Source organism: Notechis scutatus, chromosome 2 (genome assembly GCF_049901735.1).
Source record: "Notechis scutatus isolate UNSWTSFEM ecotype Mainland chromosome 2, rNotScu1.2, whole genome shotgun sequence".
Classification (NCBI taxonomy): domain Eukaryota; kingdom Metazoa; phylum Chordata; class Lepidosauria; order Squamata; family Elapidae; genus Notechis; species Notechis scutatus.
The window spans coordinates 148,094,921-148,120,128 of record NC_142010.1 but is presented as its reverse complement, the minus strand read 5'-3'; the positions used below and the strand labels follow the sequence as shown (position 1 = coordinate 148,120,128).

General features: G+C 38.9%; 1 protein-coding gene across 4 annotated transcripts in view; it reads left to right on the top strand.

The window, feature by feature from the left end:
- PBX4 (PBX homeobox 4) overlaps window positions 1-25,208 on the top strand; it is a 57,328-nt gene that overhangs the window by 30,887 nt on the left and 1,233 nt on the right. For 3 of the 4 annotated variants that reach the window (XM_026673830.2, XM_026673827.2, XM_087956560.1), the window contains 6 exons: window positions 14,056-14,297; window positions 15,493-15,683; window positions 17,907-18,042; window positions 21,179-21,335; window positions 23,199-23,305; window positions 24,635-24,721. In XM_026673830.2, coding sequence (XP_026529615.1) covers window positions 14,056-14,297; window positions 15,493-15,683; window positions 17,907-18,042; window positions 21,179-21,335; window positions 23,199-23,305; window positions 24,635-24,721 — 920 coding nt within the window. The remainder of the gene's footprint in view (window positions 1-14,055; window positions 14,298-15,492; window positions 15,684-17,906; window positions 18,043-21,178; window positions 21,336-23,198; window positions 23,306-24,634; window positions 24,722-25,208) is intronic. The other variant, XM_026673828.2, reaches the window with a different exon arrangement.

The window sequence follows — 25,208 nt, the reverse complement described above, 5'->3', positions numbered from 1 at the left end:
GCAGTAATTAGGAAGTTGTAGTGCCTTGCTGATTTTGTATAGCCCCTTCCCAGTTTTGAACACAAGGTGTTTTGAAGATTAAACTGAAAACACCATAAATAGAGATACGGCTGATTAAATGCCTTTTGTTTCCACCTGTTAATAAGTTGGATGGGCATTGATTGCTTTATGTACCATTCTGCTTCAGAGCATCAGTGATAAGAATGATCATTTCTAAGGGTTTGGTGAGCAAAAATAGTGTGATGAGAATATTAGTATTAGAATAGACCAGGGTGTTAAACTGGATTTCTTCGAGGGCCAGATCAGCATTGTAGGTCTCCACGGGCCGGCCGGGGACGGGCGGGGGGGGGGGACACATGGGACAGACGCTTCCTGTGGCACCCTGCTGGCCAAAAAAGGGCGTGGGGGCCCACGTGAACCTCTCCAGCCTATTTTTGGCCTGGACGGCCTCCTGCAGCACTTTGCCAGCCAAAATGGGGTGCAGGGACTGTGCATAGTCTCCACACACCCCATTTTGGCTGCCAGAGGCATCGTGGGCTGGTCCTTTGCTATTTCCAGGCTGGCCCTATGCGCCAGATTTAAGCATCTTGTGGGCCCTGAGTTTGACACCCCTGCAATAGATGAACAAGTATTATTGAGTCCTTTTTCAGTGGAACATTTTTGTGATTGATTGTAACCTTTGTACTACATTTATCTCTCATTCTAATGATACTGCTCAGAATATGTGATCTATAATAAATTGCCCTTTTGTCTTACACTCCTAAACATTTCTTTTCATTATATTATTCTAAGCATATTTTTAAAAAATTGTTATGCTACTTTCCACATGAAATGTTATGATCTTTAAGCGTTCAGGGTGATAATGGAAATTTCAATAATCCTACTACTGATTCTGTAAAATAGACATAACCACCTTTTATAAATTAGTAACACCTGAAATTCTTGCCTCATAACTGATATAAGATTTTACACCAGATGACTTATTCTTCTAAAGGAGGAGAGAAGAACCAAAAACTGAGGGCTGGTACAACAGTGGCTTTCTTTTTTATCATAAATTTAGTTATCTTTCTAACTGCTACATCATTTTACAGATGTTTAAGAAAAAGATTTTCAAAACTTGGTTAACTAGGGATTGCCAGATTGTCCTGCTGGACCACGTGCAAACTTGTCAAAACTTGCTTTGGGATTTGCTCCTTGTTTTGCTTGGGCCAAGTTGCAATGGGCAGCTTGTAGTGTTATTCATATAAAAAGGATTACACAAATTATTGTATCATTATACGGCTTCATATATTTTAAAGTTTTAGAACCCTGGTATTGTACAACTAAAATAAAGATGAAACAAGAAATGGAGATATGCAAAACAAAAATAGTATATCTCTTCCATCCCCTTACATTCTGTGAATATTTATATCTAGTCTTAGATTTGTCATTTTAAATTTGTCTTGTTCACTCAGATCAGGTACATTTTACATTTCCTGAGATTGGTGGTTCATGTAAGATATTAGTGGCCAAATTTCAAACAATTTGTAAATTCTAATTTTGTGACATACATATTATATACATTATTATTATGTATAATCATGTATCATTATGTAATTATGATGTAATAACAATGTCTTATTATGTATAACAATGTATCAGTATTATACATTGATATGTAATACCAGCAAGTAGCTTTGCTTTTTTCAGATAATTTAAGTGAATACTAAGAGATGGGCCAGTGAAAGACAATATTCTTGATAGCTTTTCCCTTTTGAAATGCTATGTGTTCCTTAGAAGAAAAGAGTCAGCATTGGCTATATTGATTTTTCTGTGTCTTTTCTAGTCCATAGAAACACTGCACAAAAAGGAACCAAGGCTTGCTTGCATTAAATGAGAACTTTACCAATAGCTTTCTTATAATAGCAATTGCCTTTTATGGCAGGATAGCTCTGCAAAATTAGAATGTGTGTGTTTAAATTTCTCTTTTTCCACAGCTGAAAAGACACTGATTCAAAACCTTTAATGAAATGTGCTTCCTGCTAGAACTTACCTCTCTGGCTGGGCAGCTTGTATTTTTTAAAACCCTCAAGTTGCAATTCATTTTAATGTGAACATATTTGGACCAAGGGATTGCAGCCCGATAGTTACAGAGGATTTGTTTAGGTCTCATAGGTTTTTGAATGTCTGATGGCCTGTCTGTTCCTTATTTAAATTATGGAGAGCAGATGTTATGGCTTTGAGCAAACAAAGACCTGATCATACTGTAGTAATAGGGCTGATGCTCAGTTTTAACTGTTTAGGGGTCCAAGCTTGCTTTTAACTCTGAATCAGTGTAAAAATATGGCTTTTTGTTTGTCTTTGCGTTTGTTGCCTTTCCCTTTGCTATCTTTTAATCTCTGCATTCTTACCATTGTAAGAACAAACAGTGTGGTTGTTCTCTGTCAGACAATACGTTATATTATTCCTATTTATATATTCTGATTGTTCTTTGCATTTTGGTTTTGATTTTTAAATGTGTGAATTAATACAAGGTTGTTATAGTAATTTTAATAATACGTTGTATTTTTGGGTGAGAGGATGTCATCAGAATGCAGTGATGATATTCCCTGAATATCTTGGTGTACAATGTTCTTTTATTTTCTTTCTTTAGTGAAGAAACACAGAAAGTGAAATGTGTTAAAACAATTGCAGAAGGTTCTGCTAAGAAAAAAAAAAAGCTACTTCTATGGCCTAGATATGTCTATGAAGCAATTCCATGCGGACTGCTGTAACATATCACAGTTTCAGCAAGCATGGTAAAATGTTGTGGGCATGTTTATTTTAAGAAGAAGAGAAAAGTAAGAAAGAATTAATTTACATGTTAATGCTCGAGGGTGCTGCTTAGCGATAAGAGAAAATAACTATTAAACAAAATATAATTTTTGGCTGCAACATGTCTGAAAAATAATCTCTGGATTATTTTAATACAGATATTTCTTTCTTTTTAAAAAGCACTAATATAAATTAGATTAATACAGTATATGTGCTAGTAGAAGGGGTTCAAAATAAGGTAGTTAGTGTGACCATTGGAAGATTTTGGCAAGGCAAATGCAGTATTGAAATCTTATCTGACTCCAGTTGTAAGTACAACTAATAGTTCAGAGTTTGTCAGAATTACCTGGGTCTAACTTTAATAAAGTTGGATGAAGAAAATTACTTGAAATTAAAAATCCTATTCCATTATTTGTTGCAGCAAGATACAAAGTATTTTTTTAAATAAAATGATCCTTGACAGAAATCAGGGCACAGTAATAGAAGCATCTTTGCCAGTACCATTATATACTGATAAAAAGAGTATATGTTAAAATGGTTTAGGAGAAGAGAATGGTACCTCATGCCTTCACTATTACATTAATTAAGAGTTGCTTATGGCCAATCAAATTATCTCTATTTTAATCACATAGAGATGCTTTGTTTTGGGGTGAGTAGAGATTTTTTGGAAGGAGTAGAGATTGCATTGTGGTGAGATCAGTTTCTGGACAGGTTTTTTTTTTTTTGGCCAGCCAACTCTCTCTAGATAAAGGTAACATCCTGAGATTGTCCATGTGCACTCTGGACAGTTAGTCCTCGTGAGTAAACTTCAGGAAAATGGATTTTTGCATTTAGCTCATGAGCAGAAAAGGTGGGAGTTGAGAGAGGAACGTTTTCCATGGGGTCGCAATGGGTCGAGCCTGACTTTGCAACTAACAACCTAAGCTCATAGCCGCAATGTAGCTGATATTGGACATAAAACTCTGTTGATCCGTATTTCTTAATCATGTTTACAATTTGCTTAATTGCTTTTCAACTGTTAAAAATCTTGCAATCCACAAGTCTTATAACACACCAGATGAGTTTGTTTTAATCCTTAGCAAAAGAATTTTTAAATATATATTTAAGGACAGGAAACACCCCCCCCCTTTTTAAAAATAAATAGTAAAAAGATGATTAGAATGTTTATTTTCAAAGTTATGAATGGAATACAGGTCTAGATGGATTTGAAATAAGACTTTGAAATTAATATTGGGAGTCCTTCTGTGGAAGAATGCTATTGTCTTGAATTCCTAAAGAAACATGATAAGATGGAAATTTGATCACTGGATCCTAGAAGGAACCAGAGGGAACTTTTTCTTTTTTGTAATTTGTATTAGTTTATTTGTATAATGTAATATTTAATAAAATAGTATTAAAAAGTGATGCTTTGGACAGCATTAATGGAAGATGGGTGCTGAATCCTTTTCTTTCTCTTATTTTACCACCTGTAAGTGTATTGTTCTAATCATTTTGGGTCTTATTCGAGAAGTGAGTAATTAAAAAAAGTGACTAGAATTTGGGATGATAAGCTCATGGAAACTAGAAAGATTGTTTGCTTTTTACCTTGCTTTAGTTTATTGTAAAAAGAAGACCAACTGTGTTCTGTAATTTGAAGGTAACACTGGTCTACAAATTTTGGGAAATTGACCTCCAAGATAAAATGTGTTGATTTTACATATTTTGATTAGATGAATTAGAAAAAATAGATAAAGGTCCTGGTTGGCTAAAGTTCTCCGCTATGCCTTTGGAATAATCCATACATATGGGTTGAATCTGCCTTTCTGTCCAAAGACTGAGTCATCAATCTTTGCCACTCCTCTTCCTGTCGGGGCAGGAAGCCCCCTAGCCCCACTAGCCCCAGTCACGACTCAGTCTTGTCCCTATAGAGACGTGGCAAAGGTTGACTCCAACAATTCAGCAGAAAGTAGCAGTTTAAAGTGTGGATTCTCCCAAAGGTTTGCAAAAACTCCCTCAAAGTATCTAAAACATCACAAACAGGCAGCAATTGGAACTTCTGCCTGCTCCATTTTTTTGCGCCCCCCCCCAAACTACCAGTTGAAGGACTAACAGCCCAGGCAGTCAAGGGGGAGTCCCAAAACGATCCCCCACCCGGGGAGCGCTGAAGCCTCAATCGCCTCCAGCATGTCGTGGAGCTCCCAGGCTTAACCGGGTAGCTCCAGAGCAGCCTCTTTCGTTTTCAAGGTCTCCAGCTGAGGCTATCCAGGATACTGGTAGGGCCGCCACTGCCACAGCCCAGGGAAGGCTTCCAGACCTGGAGATCCCCCTGGAGCAACAGGACTGGAGGATTGAGAGACTCTTGTCCCTGCAATCTGGGCAATAGCAGCATGGCTGACCAAGGCAGCATGGAGTCCATGAGCGCAAAGCAATCCAAGCAGAGTCCCAGGAAGGCCAGATCTGCAAGTAAGGAGGCTGCTAACAAGATAAAGGCAAAGGCTCTTTATTCCAGAAAGCCCACAAGAGCAGAGGAAAGAAGGCAAAGAGCATTGGAAAAACAGTTCTCCAGAGCTCAGAAGCAAGCAGACCAGGAGAGGTATACCCCCTCCCCCAAGCCAGGGCCTGTTAGCCCCTCCCTCAGCAGCCTTTAGCACAGGAGTTGCCTGCAGCTGCAGGGGCTTGGTCACCAGAGGGAGATAGGGAGCAGGAATTTATCCCTCCTACTGAGGAAATCCAAACTCAGAGATTTCCTTTTGATTGCATGCTTCCTCGTCCTGCAGATTTGCAGATCAGAGACAGGATTGGAACACCTGAGGCCACTTTTACTCCGACTGCAGCGGGGATGCACTCAGTAGATAGGGTGGCCCCAGAATTATCAGAGGATCTTAAGGCCCTTATTGCTCAGGCCATTTCTCATGGGGTAGCTTCCACCTTGAGGGGAAGGAGCCATTCTTCTTCCCCTAAATCTGATCCTCAGCCATTGCAGCCAGTGCAATACCAGGCCTCCATGGGTTTTTCCAGGCACCAAAGGGAGGCTTCTTGAGCCTACTCCATCAGAAGCAGGGCATCTGGGAGGGAGAAGGAAATTCAGGGAGAGCAGGGGTTCTCATCAGTTGAGAATCTGTCACCTGATCCACCCCCATTCACAGATCTATTTAGCCCGGGGCTGTTTAAATCCCTCCTCCACAAGGCTAGGACCACTGCCCAAATTGATCCTCTGCCCACTATACCAACTGCTTCACCTGATACTCAGGGCCCAACAGCAGGGTTTTTTCTGAACCCACAATTCTCCAACAGGAGATTCCTTGTCCCAAGTTATTTTTGGATGTAGTTCAGAGACAACGGGCACAGCCTGGATCCTTCCCCACTCCGGAGGGCAATGATAAATTTTTTTCAATATGGCTCCTCTCCTCTCCAAGTCACTACAACTTCCCCCTCTGGACGAACCCTTGGCGTCCTTGGTCTCTCCTTCTGCAATATCTGGTGACATAGCAGAGGCCCTTAAAACAGAGGACAAAAAGGTGGTACAAAATTTCCGCAGCACACACCAGGCCAACGCCTGGGCAGTCAAAGCAGCTGCGGTCACCTCCTTTTTCACTAGGACATTCCTTCTCTAGTTTTGCCAATTACAGGCTAGGATTCCCTTTGAGGAAATCAGAATGCATCAGGACATCAACAAACTGGTGGTGGCCGCTGAATTTGTGGCCTGTTCCTCCCTGCATGCAGCCCAATTCTCCTCCAAGGCCCTGGCCTTCAACATCACTTCTCGGTGTTTGCTGTGGCAAGCAGATGCTAGAACCAAATGGAAAGTAGCCTCTGCCCCCTACACGGGTTCTTCCCTGTTTGGAGAGGCCTTAAATCCTTTCATAGTCGAGAATAAAGACAAGAGAAATGTGTTCTCCTCTCTTACCAGGAGGGCTGATAGGAGGGCTTCTCCCTACACCCGTAGACAGCCATTTCATTCCTCAGACTCAGGCTAGGAATTCTCGTAATTCCAAAGGTCCTACCAGCCCAGATCAGATCGACCCGCAGATAGATTGGGATTTTGGGATAGAAACAAACAACAGTTTCAATCTAAATGGCCCTTTCATGGCACAGGAGGTCATCCCTACCATCGATCCAAATGACTTCTGGACCCTTCCATCGGTGGCAGGTTGGCCCTGTTTGCAGACCAATGGGAGACCATCACATCCGATTCCTGGGTCCTGAAAACAGTGTGATTCGGTCTCACCCTGGATTTTCTGTTCATTCCTCCGAGCACCTTTACCCATTGCCCAATCTCCAAGAACCACCTAAGGAGAAAGCTCATGGACCCGGTGGTCCAGCATTTCCTGGATATCCAGGCCATCCAGCCAATACCACATCCCCATCTACCCCTCTCATTGGAGGTTTCTCAGGTTCTATTATGTGGGGGGCCATTATCAATACAAGGCCCTGCCATTCGGACTGTCATCAGCCCCCAAACCTTCACAAAAGTGCTGGCAGCACTGGCCGCACACCTCAGAACAATCCTGGTGCGCATCCAGTGCTATCTGGACGACATCCTAATCCACTCCAGTTCCAGCCAACAAGCCAAATCAGACCTGATTTACACAATCCAGGTCCTACAGGACCACGGATTTTCAATCAATTTCCAGAAATGACCCAGGCTCTTCCAACACCCAGACAAGTAACAGCTCACTCGACCAGAAGCGCAGCTACCACAGCTGCCTGGGTGACAACAGGCCTCACTTGAGGACATCTGCAGGGCGGCTACATGGTCCTCCCCATCTCCATTCGTAAAGCACTACAGACTGGACACATAAGCTTCAACTGAGGCAGCCTTCGGAAGAGTGCTGCAGCGAGTGCATACAGATGGGAGCGCACAGGACCAGACTTCTTCCTGCCCATAGGGACTGCCAGCTTTGGTAAGTCCCACATGTGTAGATTATCCCAAAGGCATGCTGAAGAATAGGTGTTGGCTTACCTGAACACAGTTTCTCAGCATGCCTTGGGATAATCCACTCCCAATCTGGCAACTGTCTGGTCCAGTGTCCAGGTGGGAGGCAGAGCCAACGCCACAGGAAGATAATCAAATGGCTGCGCCTTCATCGTGACTGGGGCTAGGGGGCTTCCTGCCCCAACAGGAAGAGGTGTGGCAAAGATTGATGACAGTCTCTGGGCAGAAAGGCAGATTCAACCCATATGTGTGGATTATCCCATGGCATGATGAGAAACTGCACTCAAGTAAGCCAACGCCTATTTTCAAGATATTTCACAATAAAGATTTATACAGAGGCAAGTATATTTGCCTACAAGGGAGGGAGGTGTCTCATGATCATGATGCCTTGTAACTTCTCAACAAAGTGTGGTACAACAATGAAAATTGTACCACATGAAAGTGTATAAATTTATCTTCACTTTGAGAACAGCAGGGCAGATGACTATGAAAAACAAGTGGAAATTTTTTTTAGGTCCTGTAGAGCACTTGATGCAAACATGTCACTGAAAATTCACTTCTTACGTTCTCATTTAGACTATTTTTCTCTTTGAACTGTGGGGCAGTGAGTGATGAGCATGGGGAGAGATTCCACCAGGATATCGCAGGCATGGAGAAGAGATACCAAGGGAAATGGAGTCCATACATGCTTGCTGATTACTGCTGGAATCTCCCCAGGGATGATCCTGCTGCAGTTCAGAAGACAAAAGTCAAAAAACACAATTTAGATATCAAATAAAGATGGAACTTTGTCATTTAATCTGATGCTAGAGCGTGTCAGTTTTTCATGTAAAAAGCATGAAAATGTTACATGAAAAACCAATAAATGAATGGAAAGTTATGTTATTGATATCAATACAAATATATTATAATGATTGGTATGGCACCATTCTCATGGCTATATCACATTTTGCAGAAAAGTTATGGAACATAATCACACATCCCCCTCGTAATTTCCAATTATTTTGATGCAATTTTGACCTGAAGTTGTATATTGGAAACTGGAGCCAATTAATACTCGGGACTTAATTTTCCTTTATTAGTGACCCAATTCTGGTAACATTAAACTACTTTTATTTCTGAGGCTTTCTCCTTGTAGACCAATGTAAGTAGGATAGAAATACGAAAATATATATCTATCACTTTTGTCTCAGCATTTATCCCATTTATTGTTGAAACTTATTCACTAGTCTTGAAGAGAACAGCTTGATATATATGAACTGGACCTAAGGTAGTTTTGGTAATAAAACTCTTCCCCAAGGTTTGTGATTGCCATTTAGATACTTTTCTTTTCAATATGTTGAAAAAAAAGCCCAGCTGTGAAAGTCAAACAAGTAACTATTTTATATCCAATTGGATGCTAAAATTATCTTTCATCTTTATAAATGTATATCCATGCATTTTGACAATGGTAATACTATTTTAACAACATTAAATATGTTATGTATCTTGATCCTGTGTGTGTTTACTCAGAAACTGTTTTGCATCTCTATTTTAAACTTTGAAAAGCAAATTGAAAATAAATTATAAAATAAATAGGCTCCACTGAATCTTAAAGTGGCATCCTCCAAGTAAGAGTAGGTAAGACTTCACATTAGCTGTGTGAAATTAGAATGTTCAGTGTTTTAGAAGGCAGCCCATTTTTAATTGGAACTACTGTATATTTTGAACTGAGCAAGGACAACATGCTCAGTGGCCAAGTGAGGTCATTCTACACAACGATTTATAATATCATCTACGGTCATCCAACCATTGTTGTGCCGAAATAACAGTAATGCAGACAGGTTGTATATTATTTGAACAATGGCTGATTATGATATGAAGATGCTGTACTTGAGATTCACTAGTGTGAATGTTTATAGAATATACAAGTTGCTGAGATCTATGCAGATTAGTTAATTAAGGCTTTTTCTATCTCATGAGTATAGCAACACCTGAGACATATTAATGGGAGACTTCGATAGGCACCTTTCACAGAAGAGAAGGTACTGAAGAAATTCTTCCTTTTTAACATTGCATGGAAATACAGCTGAGGGTGGATAATAACAGTGAACGCTCTGAGGGATGATGGGTTCAGGTGAGAGGATCTTCAAGGGACCAAGTGGAAAGTTCTCTAATTTCTTTATACCTTTTCTTCTACATTAAGATTTATAAAACATATTTTAGGCAGGTTTTGCAGTATAGCAATTCTTTATTTATCCCTCTAACCTAAGCTAAAACCTTACCAGTTCTTTTAATGACATGTACTGTTGTCTTTCTAATATCGGGTTCTCTTCCATAGAACTTTATAATTTCCCAGTAGTTGGTTGAAGTGCGAACAACTATATCAGTTTTATTGGCATGAACATCCTGTATTTGCTGCTTACATATTTCAGTTAATATATTTTTCCTTCCTGTTAAAAAATGCTCTATCATAAGCCAGGAATATGAGCCCTGCTGCTTTATTGCCGTATGGAAGAGAAAAATCTGGATTGGAAAATGAGCCTCAACAAATTGCATATCATTCTTATTTTGGCACCAGTGCTCTCATACAGTTCATTACAGCACTGCAGCATGTTAATTAATGATATGTAAATATATTGCAATGATTACATTTGCATATTGATTGAGGTCTCAGTACCTTAGGTTGTGATGTGTTTTAATTAAGAGCTAATTAGAAATGATGGGAATTTCACTTGGCTCAGCCTAATTATTTTCCATTTTAATGAATATGTAGAGAGTGTTATGATTAGGAATCAGAACAATCCATGGCATATTAGTATATACGACTGCACAGGTTCTTGGGGTTTTATGGTGTTCACAATCGTCCATTAAAAACATCCATAAAAATTAAGGCTGCCAACCAATGGAAAGATTTCTTGAACTATTACTAATTTAATTGATTAATTAGATGATTGGGATAAATATTAAAGTAATTGGTTCAAGTAATATTTTGAGGTTATTTAATGAAGATAGCAGTTTCTCTCCCTAATTAACAGAGACAAATCTACTCCTTTGTTTGGAAAAAATATTACCTAGTTCACTTACATAGTAACTTGAGTTAACATGCAATAAAAAACCCACATTGTTGGCTGTAATGAACAATTTAATTTAATGCTTTAGGCCTTAATAAAAATTATTCATGAATTAGATGCCTTAGGTTTTTTTTAATGGCTGTCTAGAAGTTTGATGATCTGAATAGTCATAGGAACCCAAGTGTAGATTCTCTCAATGCTCTGATACAACTCATAGTGTTGCAATGATGGATATAGCATAGAAAAATCCAGTGGTGTTACTATACTGTTGAGAGTATTTATTGAAAATAATATCTTTCACCTGGGAGTGCTTCTTCCAAACATCTGTAATTGGATTTTTTAAAAATACCTATTAATTTGTAAACCTGAAAAAGAGTCAGGTTATGTTTAATAAATTCATCAAAAATATTTTTTTATATCTGGGGAAGAACTAGACTTAATAGACCACTACATATACATTGGCCAATGGATCTCAATGGAAGGTGATGCAATAAAGGAAATTGAACAGCGTGTTAAATGTGGTTAGCAGGCCCGCGGCAAGCTAAGCATAATTTTCAAGAACAACCTCCCCCATGCCTGAAGAGACAAGTTTTCAATCAGTGTATGCTACCTGATCTAACATATGCCGATGAAGCACAATCAATACAAAAGCTACAATTGGCGCAAAGAGCCAGGGAAAGATACATGCTGGGCATTACAAGACAAGTTAGAAACCCCTGCACATGGATTAGGGAACAAACAAAGGTATAGATATCATCAAGAGAGTAATAGAATTGAAATGGAAATGGGCTGGTCACATAGCAGGAATAATTGATGGCAGGTGGACCAAGGCAATTATAGAATGGATTCCACTTGATAAAATGCATCCATGAAAGAGACCTAAAACAAGATGGATCAGCAAGTATTGCGGGCCCAATTGGCAAAAGAAAGCTCAGGACCATATTTGTTGGAAACATGCAGAAGAGGTCTTCACCCTGCAGTAGATAAACAATGACTAAAATGATGATGAATATTAATTTGGTGCTTTCAAGTCACTTTTGAATCTTTGCAAATGGCGGTATAGATCCCTGAATTTTTGGGAAGTGACTTGCCATTTCCTCCTTCCTTGGGGAAGAGGTAAAGACTGGCCCAAAACCATCCAAAAAAGCATGCTTTATATTATTAGTGGTGCTATGTATGTCCCATGTTCAGAGCTATCATAGACCAGTCTATTGGCCTTCAGCTACCCTATGTCAGTTGGATATTGCCATTGCACAGCTGTTTCTATTTCTTGAACCCAGTTGCTGGAAAAGAAAAAGCAGGAGTTGAGATCCTGATCACTGTTTCTAGCCTACTTTATAATCCACATGCTAATCAGTTATGGAAAGTCTGCACTTTGCTTGCTTTTGCAAAGCCAAATATCATACAGATCCAATAGGCTTGTGGCATGGATGATGAACCTGGACTACTTTTGTGATGTGTATATGTTCTTGGTGATTTTATGATTTTTTTTTTGTTTCTTGTTAAAATGTTTTGAGCTGCTGAAAGTAGGGCAGTACTGAAATGTTTGTATGAACAAATTAAACTGGTTGAGTTCTCAGTGTTTTTTTAGTATGGTTTTCTTCTTGCAGATGTTTGATTCCAGTTCAAGTAACATCATCAGTGCTCAACTTTATGCGCCGTTTTGATCTCCTTTGAAGAAAATTGATATGCAATACTTGCAAATGATACTCCATTTAAGCAGTGGCAGATGGATATTTCTAAGTTTATATGGCAAGGGAAAAATCAAGAATTAGATATAAACTTTTGCAAGATGCTAAGGAAAGAGGACGTTTGGGTTTACCAGATTTGAAATTGTATTTGATGCTTGCTGTTTGGTCTGGCTAAAAGAGTGGGTGAACCTCCAAAATAAGAGGCTATTTGATTTAGAGGGTCTTAAATAAAGATTTGAATGGAAACAAGGTTTTCCTAAAAGATGCCTCTCTGGGTGTTGCCTCAGGAAACTTTTTTAAAGAAAAGAAATGGTGGCGAAGCCAGACTGGTGGACTTACGGTCAGATAATATCTTGTAACTTTGGTGATCCTATCCTAAAGTCTAAGGAGACGTTAGAATCAGAAGGATGTGTCTGCCATTGGTTTACATATTTACAATTGAAAGAAAGATTTAAATCAGACAAAAAGAGTTATGGGTTTGACTTTGTGAAAAATGAATTAGAAATCCTACTGAACATATTATTGTGATGAACATATTATTGCTAAAGTCTATAAATTGTTATTGAATTTGAATTTGGAAAACGGATATGTAAAAGCACTGCATGATTCAGTGGGCAAGGAACTTTGGATATAATGTAATGTTTGAACAATGGGACAATATGCGGACAAAGTTTTAATCTAAAGTTTGAAAATGTATTTTTCCTTTATATATAAAATGCTTAAGTAATTTCAAAACTTTGTAAAATATTATTGGAAGTGTATTTGAAAATATCTATGTTAAAGAGAAAGTTAAAGAAAAAAGATGTATGAGCTTAAAGAAAAATCTAGAGCTTTAAAAAGCATGTATGTAAGAATAAAAAAAGTATTCTATGAGAGTAACTTGGAGGGAATGATCTAAATTTAATGAGTTAATTGGAGTTAGTCGGAATTTTATTAGTCTGAAAGTGAATTTTAAGGTATATATGCTAAGAAAAAGTTTAAAAAGATGTATTAGAATGTTTTAATTTTAGAAATGCTTTTAAAGAAAAACGTAGTATTTTAAAATGGATGAAATTAAAGAATCTGAAAGAATACAATAAACTTTGTTAATATAAATGGTGATAGTTTATAAAGATTATCAAGTGCAATTAGTAATACAAATTATTTCAATAGCAAGGAAGATAAAGCAGTAATGGTTAAATTGATTGTTCTATTCAAAGAGGAGAACATATTTATTTTTTTTATTTGGATATCCTTTTTAGATTTTGTGCTTGTGATGAATAAAAAATGAAACTGACTTTGTTCTGCCATTTAGATATATTTGTTGTTATAGAAATGGCTAGTTATATACTAATGTATAAAAGCAAAAAGTATCAACTTGTACTGTAAGAAAGAGTCAGAAGTCAATGCCATTTCTTTCCTCCCTTGTACCTCATATTTTTTCCCTCCCCCTTTCTTCTTCCCTTAATTTTCCATTTTATTTTTCTTGGTATTTTATACATTGATAAAACAATACAAGTTATTAATAAGGATGAAATAATGTTTACCAATATCTATGCAAAGAGAAAATGAGGGAAATATTGCATGATAATTAATTGTCTGCTCCTTATTTATATTTATCCAGTGTTAAGTATACGTGGTATTCAGGAAGAAGATCCCCCTGATGCTCAGCTAATGAGACTAGATAACATGTTGCTGGCTGAGGGTGTCTCCGGGCCTGAGAAGCGGGGAAGAGGAGGACCAGCGGCAATAGCAGCAACATCAGGTGGCTGTCCAAATGACAATAGCATTGAACACTCTGACTACAGGGCCAAGCTGTCACAGATCCGACAGATATACCACTCTGAGCTAGAGAAATATGAACAGGTGATCTTTCTGCATGGAAGAGTTATCCTCTCTGTTTTATCCTCTCAATTTAAAACAATTACCGTAATTGCTTTTCCTTTGTGGTCACAGATCAGGGAGTATTTAGTTTTATGAAAACTGTAATAACCCAACTATTGTGTGAAATAAACATAAGTTGTATAATTTAGGATTGTCTTTTTTTAAAAAGTTCAAGAGAGTGACCTTTCCTGGTTCTCAATTGCATTGAATGCACCTGCGTCAATAGTTTTATGATTTTTTTTGCTTCAAAAGTGCTCTGTTTTACCAGATTTTGCATTATCCAAAAGCTGACAGCAGTTTCTATGTTTCATAGGGAGATTTTATTTAAGTTGACTGTTAATATTTTCCCTTTCATTATATTGTACTACTATTACTACTGTTACAACCATTGTTTCCTTACCATATATAGTATCTTGCTATAAATTAAAACATAATAGAAGTAAATATGTTTAACAACTTGAAAACAGTTGTATATATATATATATATATATATATATATATATATATATATATATATATATATATATATATATATATATATATGTGTGTGTGTGTGTGTGTGTGTGTGTGTGTGTGTGTGTGTGTGTTGTTATAAAGAAATGACTCTAGGCGATTTTTTAGTGAGACCTATCTAATACACTTTACAGGGTATTATACAGTAATTATTAAATATCAAATCCAGAAAGATAATATCAAATCCATGTTTACTGTTGAATTCTTTAGTCTAGTTTAAAATTATGGTTTAAATGGTACAGGTAGTCCTCCACTTACAACCATTCTTTTAGTGAAGTTTAAATGACTCTGAAAAAAGTGACATGACCAGTTTCCACACTTATGACCCCCATGGTCATGTGGTCAGAATTTGGATACTTGGCAACTGGCATGTGTTTATGATAGTTACACTGTTCCAGAGTCATGTGATCACTGTTTGTAACCTTCCCAGTGAGCTTCCAACAACCAAAGTCAATGTGGGGGGGGAGCCATATTCATTTAACAACTGTGACAAAAAGGCATTGCAAAATGGGGAAAACTCACTGAACAACTGTCTTGCTTAGCAACAGAAATTTTGGGCTCAGTTGTGGTCATAGGTAGAGGACTACCTATAGTTATGCAGTCAGATCTGATTGAAGAGACCTTTTGCTTCAGTTAAATGTGCTTACTTTATACTTATTTCCAGGCCTGCAGTGAGTTCACCACTCATGTTATGAACCTCCTTCGGGAACAGAGTAGAACAAGGCCAATCTCGCCCAAAGAAATAGAGCGTATGGTGAATATAATTCATGGAAAATTCAGCACCATACAGATGCAGCTGAAACAAAGTACATGCGAGGCAGTGATGATTTTGCGTTCAAGATTTCTTGATGCAAGGTAATACATGATCAAGACTGTTTCTTGTGTCCAAGATACTGATAATAGAAAACACTGTAAGGATTTTATAGTAGGCATATAAGGCGAGTTAACACTGAGCCATATTGGAAATACAGAAAATAAACTACATTCCTAATAATTGCTGTTTAAGCTTATTTATGCTCTAAGTTTGGGGTGTTGTCAACTTTGAACTTTTCATAGTTTTCATATGGTTTTGGAGAACCCTTCCTATCAGTTGCTACTTGGTCTTTCTAATTACATGAGCATATTAATATTTTATTTATTTAAAACATTTATATAGCTGCCTAGCTACCCATCTTATAACCAACTTTGGGCAGCTCCCAGTCAAAGGTAAAACAACATAAAAATCTTTAAAATACTATAAATGCATTAAAAACAACAAAAACCTGGCACTAATCATATAGTCAATTATTTCAGGCCTTGGTGGGAAAGCCAGGTCTTCAAAGCTTTAAATAAGCCTAAAAGGGTGAAAGCTGCTGAACTTCAGGGGTAGAGGGTTCCATATAGCAGAGATACGTTTCTTAGCTTCCATCAGATGGCAATATTTAGGAGCAAGGAGCATGCCCCACCCTATCTGACCTGGTAAGATGGGTAAATGACCTTAGGAAAGGCAGTCCTACATATAACCTGGCCCTGTGTCATATAGGGCTTTGAAAGTGATCAGCACCTTGAATTGCACCTGGAGAAGTACTGGACGTCTTTCATATATTAGACTTTGTATATCTAATGCCTCATGCAACAGAGGTATTACCTATGCAAACCCAGGGGCACCCATTACTATGTGTGCTACTGCATTCTGGAAACCGTTGAAGTTTCCAGGTGATTGTCAGTGTAGAATGCATTGTGGTAACCCAAATGGGAAATGACCAAGGCATGGATGAGCCCTTGTGATCCAGGAAAAGGTGAAATAGATGAATCTGTGCAAAGCCACACACCCCCAAGCCACAGATGCCACTTGCTGTCACCTTGCTTTTTTGAAACCCATTAAGAGTAAAACAAAGTAATGATTGATGGGATGGGAATGGTATGAAACTCATGAACACTAGGTAATCTGTCGGCAGTTGTGATGTGAATATTAATGTTTTTAATCTTGAATTATAATACCTTAAAATTTGTGGAATTTTTAGGATTTAGTGATATTGTATTTATACTCATAGATCATTTTGGGAGTACTACCCTGTTTCTCCAACAATATGGCCTCCCCCAATAGGAAGTCCCAGCATGTTTTATAGGCATGAAATGAAATTAAGCCCCTCCCCCCAAATTAAGGCCTATATTAAAACATGCAAAATGGGGGGGGGGGGCTTGCCGTTAGGAAGTACTTTTGTTGCACACCCGGATATGGTGCTGCCTGCGTTGACCCCGATACGAAGTGCCCCACCAACGCCGAGGTCAACATCCAAGCCGTCGCCACCCGCCCGAAGATGCAAGGGGGGAGGGAATTAAGTCACCCCCGAAAAGACGGCCTAGCCATTTTTTCGGGGCTCAAAAAAAAATAAGACCCAGCCTTATTATATGAGAAACACGGTATTTAATGTGTACAGAACAGTAATCTTGACTGTACTTTTAGTTTTAACTTTTAATTATAGCAGGCTCCCTTTTTATATTTCTATTTGGCTAAAGCCATGAAAGTTCTAGTGCTTATATTTTTGCATTTATATTTTAATTTTTGCTTTAGAATGAATGCTGTTTTAGAAAGCTTAAGCAAGCGTGGTCACCTCATGGTTTGGTCAGGATACTCAAACTTTTAATAATTTTCCTATAATCTTTACTGACTTTTCCTCCAGTCCTTGGGATAGTCTACATTTTATTTTAATATAACCCTCCTATCCTTTTAAAAAAGCTTAAAGACCTGGCTGTGCCGATTGGCCTGGGCTCCAAATGGGGAAGTTCCAAGCTGGAGAGGGCTGCTGGATTGATGGCAGACTCCATCTCCCACCCACCCCTCCCCTTTTTCTCTGCTTTGTATCTGTTCATTTTCCTTTTTTGATAATCATATAGTTGCATTTCTCATTGTATTATTTTTCATTGTTTATTTTATTGCTCTATTATCTTCTGTTCATACTCTTTTCATTTCTTCCTTTTTAGCATTGTAAACCGCCTAGAGTAGCCCATGGCAAGATAGGTGGCAAATACATTTAACAAATAAATATATATTTAGTTTAATATTGAGCTTTATGAATAATTCCAATCTATTTTCAGGCGAAAGCGACGTAACTTCAGCAAGCAGGCAACAGAAGTATTGAATGAATATTTTTATTCTCATCTGAGTAATCCTTACCCCAGTGAAGAAGCCAAAGAAGAACTAGCAAAGAAAGGAGGCATTACAGTCTCACAGGTAGGCTGTGTAGATGAAAACAGATGGATTTCTGATTTCCAAAAATGAGGGACCAATAATGCTTCCTCATTCCAGCAACCTTGGGAAGCCCTGATACAATCTGATACCGTCTCTTCACCTGATAGAATCTAATTTGTATATCATATTTTCATGCTACTTCCACATTCTTTTAAAGATATACATGATTGACAGTTCTTGAAAATTCAGGAGATTGCATGTTTTTTGTAGTTTTGAACCTTTTTAATAGGTCCTTTTTAATAGGGAGTTTCAAATTCTTTTTGTTTCTCTTAGTCAGCATGGCTACTTCTACTTTTGGTGAATTGTATATTAATCAGTAAACTATTAGTATGGCTTCTGTTTTAATTTAAAAATCTATCTAAATTCCCTACTTGGATCTTTAATTTAGTATTTTTCTTGGTCATGGTTTTATAATTTAATAATTTTAAATCAAACTTCACAGGATTACAATTATGAGTACAAAGACAGTGGAATTCGGTCCCAGACATTGTTATATTATTGCCAGACTCAGGTCTCTGTCCAATTCATTTTTGTTAATGGTTATACCTTGACACATAATTTGTGTATTCAGAATGGCTTTTTATTAAATTAACTAGGTACCTACATTTCATAAAATTTGGTGAAATCGTGCAAGCTGATCTTCAATGACTTTCATTAGATTAAAAATCCAAGTTTTGCTACAGTTCATAAATCTGCCATTAGATTTTAAGAGTCTTGTTTTTGGTTACTAATAGAAGAGAATATATGTCTCTCAGAGTTCAATTGTGGACTCCTTAATGCTACCTGAGAGCGTGGTTTTAGAACAGTGCTAGCACTGAAGATGTTACCTAGTCTTTGGTTAATTTATTGAAAAGAAATCTAATGGCTTACATATAAAGCAACCAGTGCTAAACATCACAGTAATCCAGAAACAATCAGAATATGTTATGGCCATACTCCGTGAAATCAGAAGCAGCATGAATTTGTAGTAGAATAGTGCAGAGTTGGACTTCACGTCTACCTTTCTCAGAGCTATTTCTGATTCAATGGATCAAAAACAAGGTATTCGTGGCCTATGTACCATATGTGCTCTAAAGTGCATGAGAATAACAGTCCCTCAAAGTTACGATTTGGCTTTGGATGCCTTTTGAACTCAATTCCAAAAGAAATTCATCTAGCTCTTTTGTTAATAATCTACATGCCTATGAAATACCGTATTTCTCCAACAATACGGCCTCCACCAATAGGAAGGCCCAGCATGCTTTCTAGGAATGAGGTGAAATTAAGCCCCACCCCAAAATTTAGGCCTATTTAAACCATGCGTTTCCCCGCCATTTCTCACATCGTTCGTTAGAACTACATGACGTGAAGAGAAATGGGGGGGAAGGGCGGGGGGTGGGGAGAAAACTTGCCTTTAGGAGTGCCCTGCAGGTAGACTAGGCTAGAATACCCCGATCTACCGATAGAACATCAGCCAATAGAAGCCCCCTGAAGGCAGAGTCCCCAGCCGCTTCAGGGCATGGCATGACTGCCCGTGTCCCCTCGCCTTTAGGCAGTCTCTTTCAGGCAATGGAAGCTCCCCAAGTGCAGTCACCAACCACTTCGATCGGCCGGTAGAAGTGGCCTCAGGGCGAGCGCACACACACACTCCCCTTGTCGCGAGGCCGCTTCTATCGGCCAACGAAAACTCCCCGAAGGCAGAGTCCCCAGCTGCTTCGGGGCGAGGTGTGGCTGCCCGTGTCCGCTCGCCATTAGGCAGTGTCTTTTGGGCAATGGAAGCTCCCCAAGTGCAGTCACCAGCCACTTCGGCCAGTAGAAGCGGCCTCGGGTGAGTGCACACACACACTCCCTCGCCGCGAGGCCGCTTCTACCGGCTGATCGAAGTGGTTGGTGACTGCACTTGGGGAGCTTCCATCGCCCGAAAGACACTGCCTAATGTTGAGGGGACATGGGCAGCCACACCTCTCCCTGAAGCAGCTGGGGCCTCTGCCTTCGGGGAGCTTTCGTCGGCCGATAGAAGCTGCCTCGTGGCGAGGGAAGTGTGTGTGTGCGCTCGCCCGAAGCCGTTTCTACCGGCCGATCGAAGTGGCTGGTTACTGCACTTGGGGAGCTTCCATTGCCCGAAAGAGACTGCCTAAAGTCGAGGGGACACGGGCAGCCACGCCACGCCCCAAAGCAGCTGGGGACTCTGCCTTCGGGGTGCTTTCGTCGGCCAATAGAAGCGGCCTCGCGGCGAGGTATGTGCGTATGGGCTGCTCTAGGTGGGGGATGAAATCGGCCTAGCCGTTTTTTCGGGGGTCAAAAAAAAATAAGGCCCGGCCTTATTTTGTGAGAAACACGGTAATTTCTATTTAATCAAATATTTTAATGTACTGAGATATCAGAGTATATTAATTAAATGTATTTTTTGTGGTTTTTATCAATATTTTTATATTCAGCTGGTTTTTTTAAACATTTAATAAGATTTCAATTGCTCTTACCTAATTTGTATGCCATTTTATTGTGCTACTTTTTTATATCATGGGAGTTAATATATTTGTAATGTGGATTTTATTGGTATACCTCAAAGATGTTTTTTCTGAGGTGTCATATAACACAATAACAAAAATAAAAATTAAGCTCAACAATTTTTGTCATAGCAGTTTTTAATATCTTTTTTAGAAGATTTTTAAAGGACAAATTCGTGTTTCTGCTGAAGGATTTCTGATACTTTAAATAAATGTGGCAGGGGTATTTATTTTTATCTCACCTTTTTACACACACACACACACACACACACACACACACACACACACACACACACCTCAAGGTGGCAACCTACCAAATACTCCTTCCTCCTCCTGTTTTTCTCACAACAATAATCCTGTGAGATGAATTGACTGAGAGAGAATAACTGGCCCAAATCCACCAAGCCAGTTTTTCCTGCCTGAGAGTAAAATTCAGTTTTTTGGTTTCTAGGGCAGCACCTTAACCACTACACCAAACTTCAGCTGGCTGGATGCAATAGAAACTTAAAGATGACTATATTTTGTCCACTTTTATAGTAGCCTTGTTGGTCTTCCTACCCTTTAAAGATAATACTAACTGAAGAGATAGTATGGTTTGTTTACATGCTAATTGAGTTATTATTTTGTTACAGGTCTCCAACTGGTTTGGTAACAAAAGAATCCGCTACAAGAAAAATATGGGAAAATTCCAGGAAGAGGCCAATATTTATGCAGCCAAAACAGCAGTGGATGCTACCAATGTGGTGGCTCAGGGGAACCAAACAAGCTCTCCTCCAACCCCAAATTCTGGTGAGTATGCAGTTAAAGAAGGACACCTGCTGGGGAAACCAGCAATATAAAGCCTAACACTACTCAGACACTGAAAACAAATGGGTGAATCAACCTGGTGTTTTGTAAGTGGCCTAGAAACACACTATATGTGTTTGTTCTGTTGTTGTTATTGTTGTTTTAAGCCTTTCTAGTTGCTTTACATTAGAATATAATAACGGAGGGAAAAATCCTGATCTTGAGTACAAGCAGACTCTTCTGAGTGAATTAAAATTGATAGAAGCAGTTTCAGTTCCTAACATCTTTGAATCAGTTGGTATTCAAGGTCAATACTAAGAACAAGAACTAGTCAAAAACTCATTTAAAACTATATTAAAAACATTAAAAAGGCCCCTTTGTTGGCAAACCTGACTAGATAATAGGATATGTTATTTAGTGCTTTCTGTTTCCTCTGACAAAAAGTTTGTTTGAAACATTTTGGGGATTCAAATTGCTTTGCTAATCCATATACTGTATATTCATTAAAGTATGAGTTAATGACCTTCCATAAAACATTATGTTTCAAAATTTATGTCTCATTTTCTGCTGAATGAATGGTACTTACACCAGTCCCTGAAATTACAGCTATTACAGTGCTCCTCCCCAGTCATGTGATCAAAAATTGGTTGCTTGGCAGCCTGCCTACACTTACAACTGCAGAAGCACTTCAACTTCATTTGCTTATCTTCCTCCCATCTCTGTCCTTTTGGCTGGCCTATACAATAGCAGTTCTCACTGGTGCTAGTGGTGCTAGGGCTCAAGTAGAGGCCTGGTGCCTTCAGCAGTCTCCTCTGGTCCTACCATTCCTGGGCCTCTATTTCAGCCTCAATAGCACCAAGATCACTGCTGAGGAGTACCACCTCAATCTTCATATTGAAACTGGCCACCTCAGCTGCCAAGCCTCAGCTGCCCCCACCAACCTGTACTCCATAGGCTTTGTCATGTCCAACTGACCTTTGCCCCAGGCCTCTAGTTCAGCCCTTGCACTGCCAGTGGCACCAAGGAGTACCACTGTACAAAACAGCCAAAGGGCAGAGATGGGTAGGGAGCTAGCTAAGTGGGGGAGTTGAAGAGCAGGCAGTCCCTTACCTTATTGAGGTTCAGGGCTGGGAAGGACCAAGCTTGGAATGGCTTGTATAGGGGTGGATCCTTGCCAATGACCAATGATACTTGGGCAATGATGGCAATAGGGACTGCCCAGGATTGCAGTTGTTTTATGTGATGTCATGCTTTACGTCTGCATTATTTTGCATTAGAAATTTTGGTCTCAATTGCCATAGTAACTTGGGGACTACCTGTACTTGTGTTTTTTTCTCTGCAAATGAGGAATATAGATTATATATTTTGTTAAATCTGTCTACCATTTATGGACTTTCTGCTGGACCGAAAAGAGGATGATTTATAGATTCGTTTATAGATAAATGAAATATACAATAAAGAGATAAATGTTTGTAATTTTAGAGAGGGTGAAGTTACTAAATTTGTTTAATACTTGTTACGATTAAACCACTTCTGTCTATCTTTTCTCTTCATTATATTCTTAGTTTTTTTTTCTTTCATCTTTTACTCCTCTCTATTCTCTTTTTATTTTTATTTATATTAGATTTTACTATTATAAAAATTAACTTAATAAACATAATATAACCTGGATGACAATTGCCACAGCCTCACTCCTGTCCTGAGATATCAGCTGATGCCATACCTGAAACTGGCTGGGCAAACCTCTGAGGGAGACACCCTCCCTCCCTTGAGCCAGTCAGGTCTCAGAAATACGCACCAGTCTTCTCATCTATGAAAATGAATGGTTGCACACATAACTTTAAATAACTTATTTTTCCTCTTCAGGTTCCTCTGGGTCATTTAAAATGGCAAATTCTGGAGATTCCTTTATAAACTTGCAGTCACTCAGTTCTTACCAGAATTCACCAGTGGGAGCCAATGTGCAATCTCAGGTAGGTGGAACGATGTCAGGTTAACAATCTTCTGCAGCCATAGATATTTTAATCCCCATAAATACTTCAACCCAAGTGCCCATTGTAAGGTATACAGATTTAAGATTTCCTGAAGGCATTACAGTAAAATATCTAAAGGTTGTCCTTGAATTATTACCAGTCATTTAATGACTGTTCCCATCTATAACAGTCATAGAATAAGTGCTTGATGGCAAGTAGAGCACCCCTGGCCATTGTAAACAGTCCTTCTCCTAGTCATATAACGGCATGTAGGACACTTAGCAACTGGTCGCAGGTTTACAACTAGTTGTGGCGTTTCGGGATCACACAACTGCAATTTGTGACTTTTTTGCCAGTTTCCGGCAAAAAAGTCATTTGAATTAATTTGCTTAACATCCGCTGCATTTGCTTAATGACAATAGTGAAAAATATCAGAAAAACACTTCTGGTCATGTGGGAGCCTCAACTTATGACTGTACCAATTTATGACTGGATTTCTGGTTCCAATTGTGGTTGTAAGTCAAGGACTACCTGAATCTATAGCTACTAGAAGTTGTTATCCCATAATTAAATGTTTCCTGTGCCTCTGACTTGATCTAAATTTTCAAATGCTTCTTTGGACAAGGAAGGATTTGATTTTTTCTGTACTGGACTACAGCTGGCCTGCCATTTGAATTTTGGGCTAAATATGTTTAGTTCTGTGCCTGACCTGAACCTTTACAAGGACTAGTATATAGGTGGACTTTGACCTATGACCGCAATTGGGACCGGAACCTCCAACACCCAAATTCTGACCGTGTGAGTGCAGGGATGCTGCAACGGACATAAAGGCAAGGACCAGTCATAAGTCACTTTTTTCAATGCCGTTGTAACTTCAGTTCTTCAGTGAAGGGTCATAAGTCAAGGACTACCTGAATGTGGCCTGAATGTCCATTACTGTAATGTTAATATTTTCTCCTGGATTTCAGAGGGAAAGGTAATATACATGTACAGTCATGCAGAATAAATGTTGCTATATACTCAAGAATGGGATCTTGGTGGGTATTTTTTCTTTTTTTAATTTTCTTTTTCCAAAATTTGTGGGCCCAGAGAAACTTGTTCATTAGTTTGAAAAAAAATCTTATGCTAATAGCAATCTCCTTTTGATAGCATGCAGAAAAGCAATATAAGTAGTTATAAGTCGAGAATAAATGTGCAACCCAGCTGGACACTAAAATCCTAAAAGGTCACACAAAAAGGAAGATAATGGGGTTTGGGACAGTAAATATAGCATTTACATAACTTTTGGCACTTTTTTGTTTGCTTGACAAATTGGTCATACTGTTACAGATGGATTCCTTACACCATGTCATACACCAGGCAGGAAGATATGACAGCATTGTGGGAAACCCCCTATATTCGACACAGCGCATTGATGTAAGGAGCTTCTGATTTTGAAACTGAATGTCTTGAGCTGTGGAAGTCTGACATGGCAATGTTGGTTAATGTAACCACCTCTGCAAATGCAATTATAATAGAACTCTACTGCGGCATTAACTGTGGTGTTGCTAGCACCTTGCCATAAGACTGCTGCTTCAAAGAGTGGGGGAAATAGGCATCCTGTTGCCAGTTTTTATTATTCAGGGAGTTTTAAAAAATTCCTCATGTTTAAACTGTAAGAAACCTTTCTCTGTATTATTCATGGTACTGTGAAGAACCGTGAATGGTTAGGGATGATCAGAAAGAGAAGCTGGCTCATCTACTCATCCATATTGGCCCAGTGAATTAGAAGGAAGCATCTTTCAATCCCCTCCCATTGGAGGAGAGTGCTCCCAGTTGAAAGAAGAGACTGCAGGAGACAGTGAGAGAGAGGAAGCAAATGCATGCACAGCAACTAGCCTGCAGTGAAATCCACACACTGGCC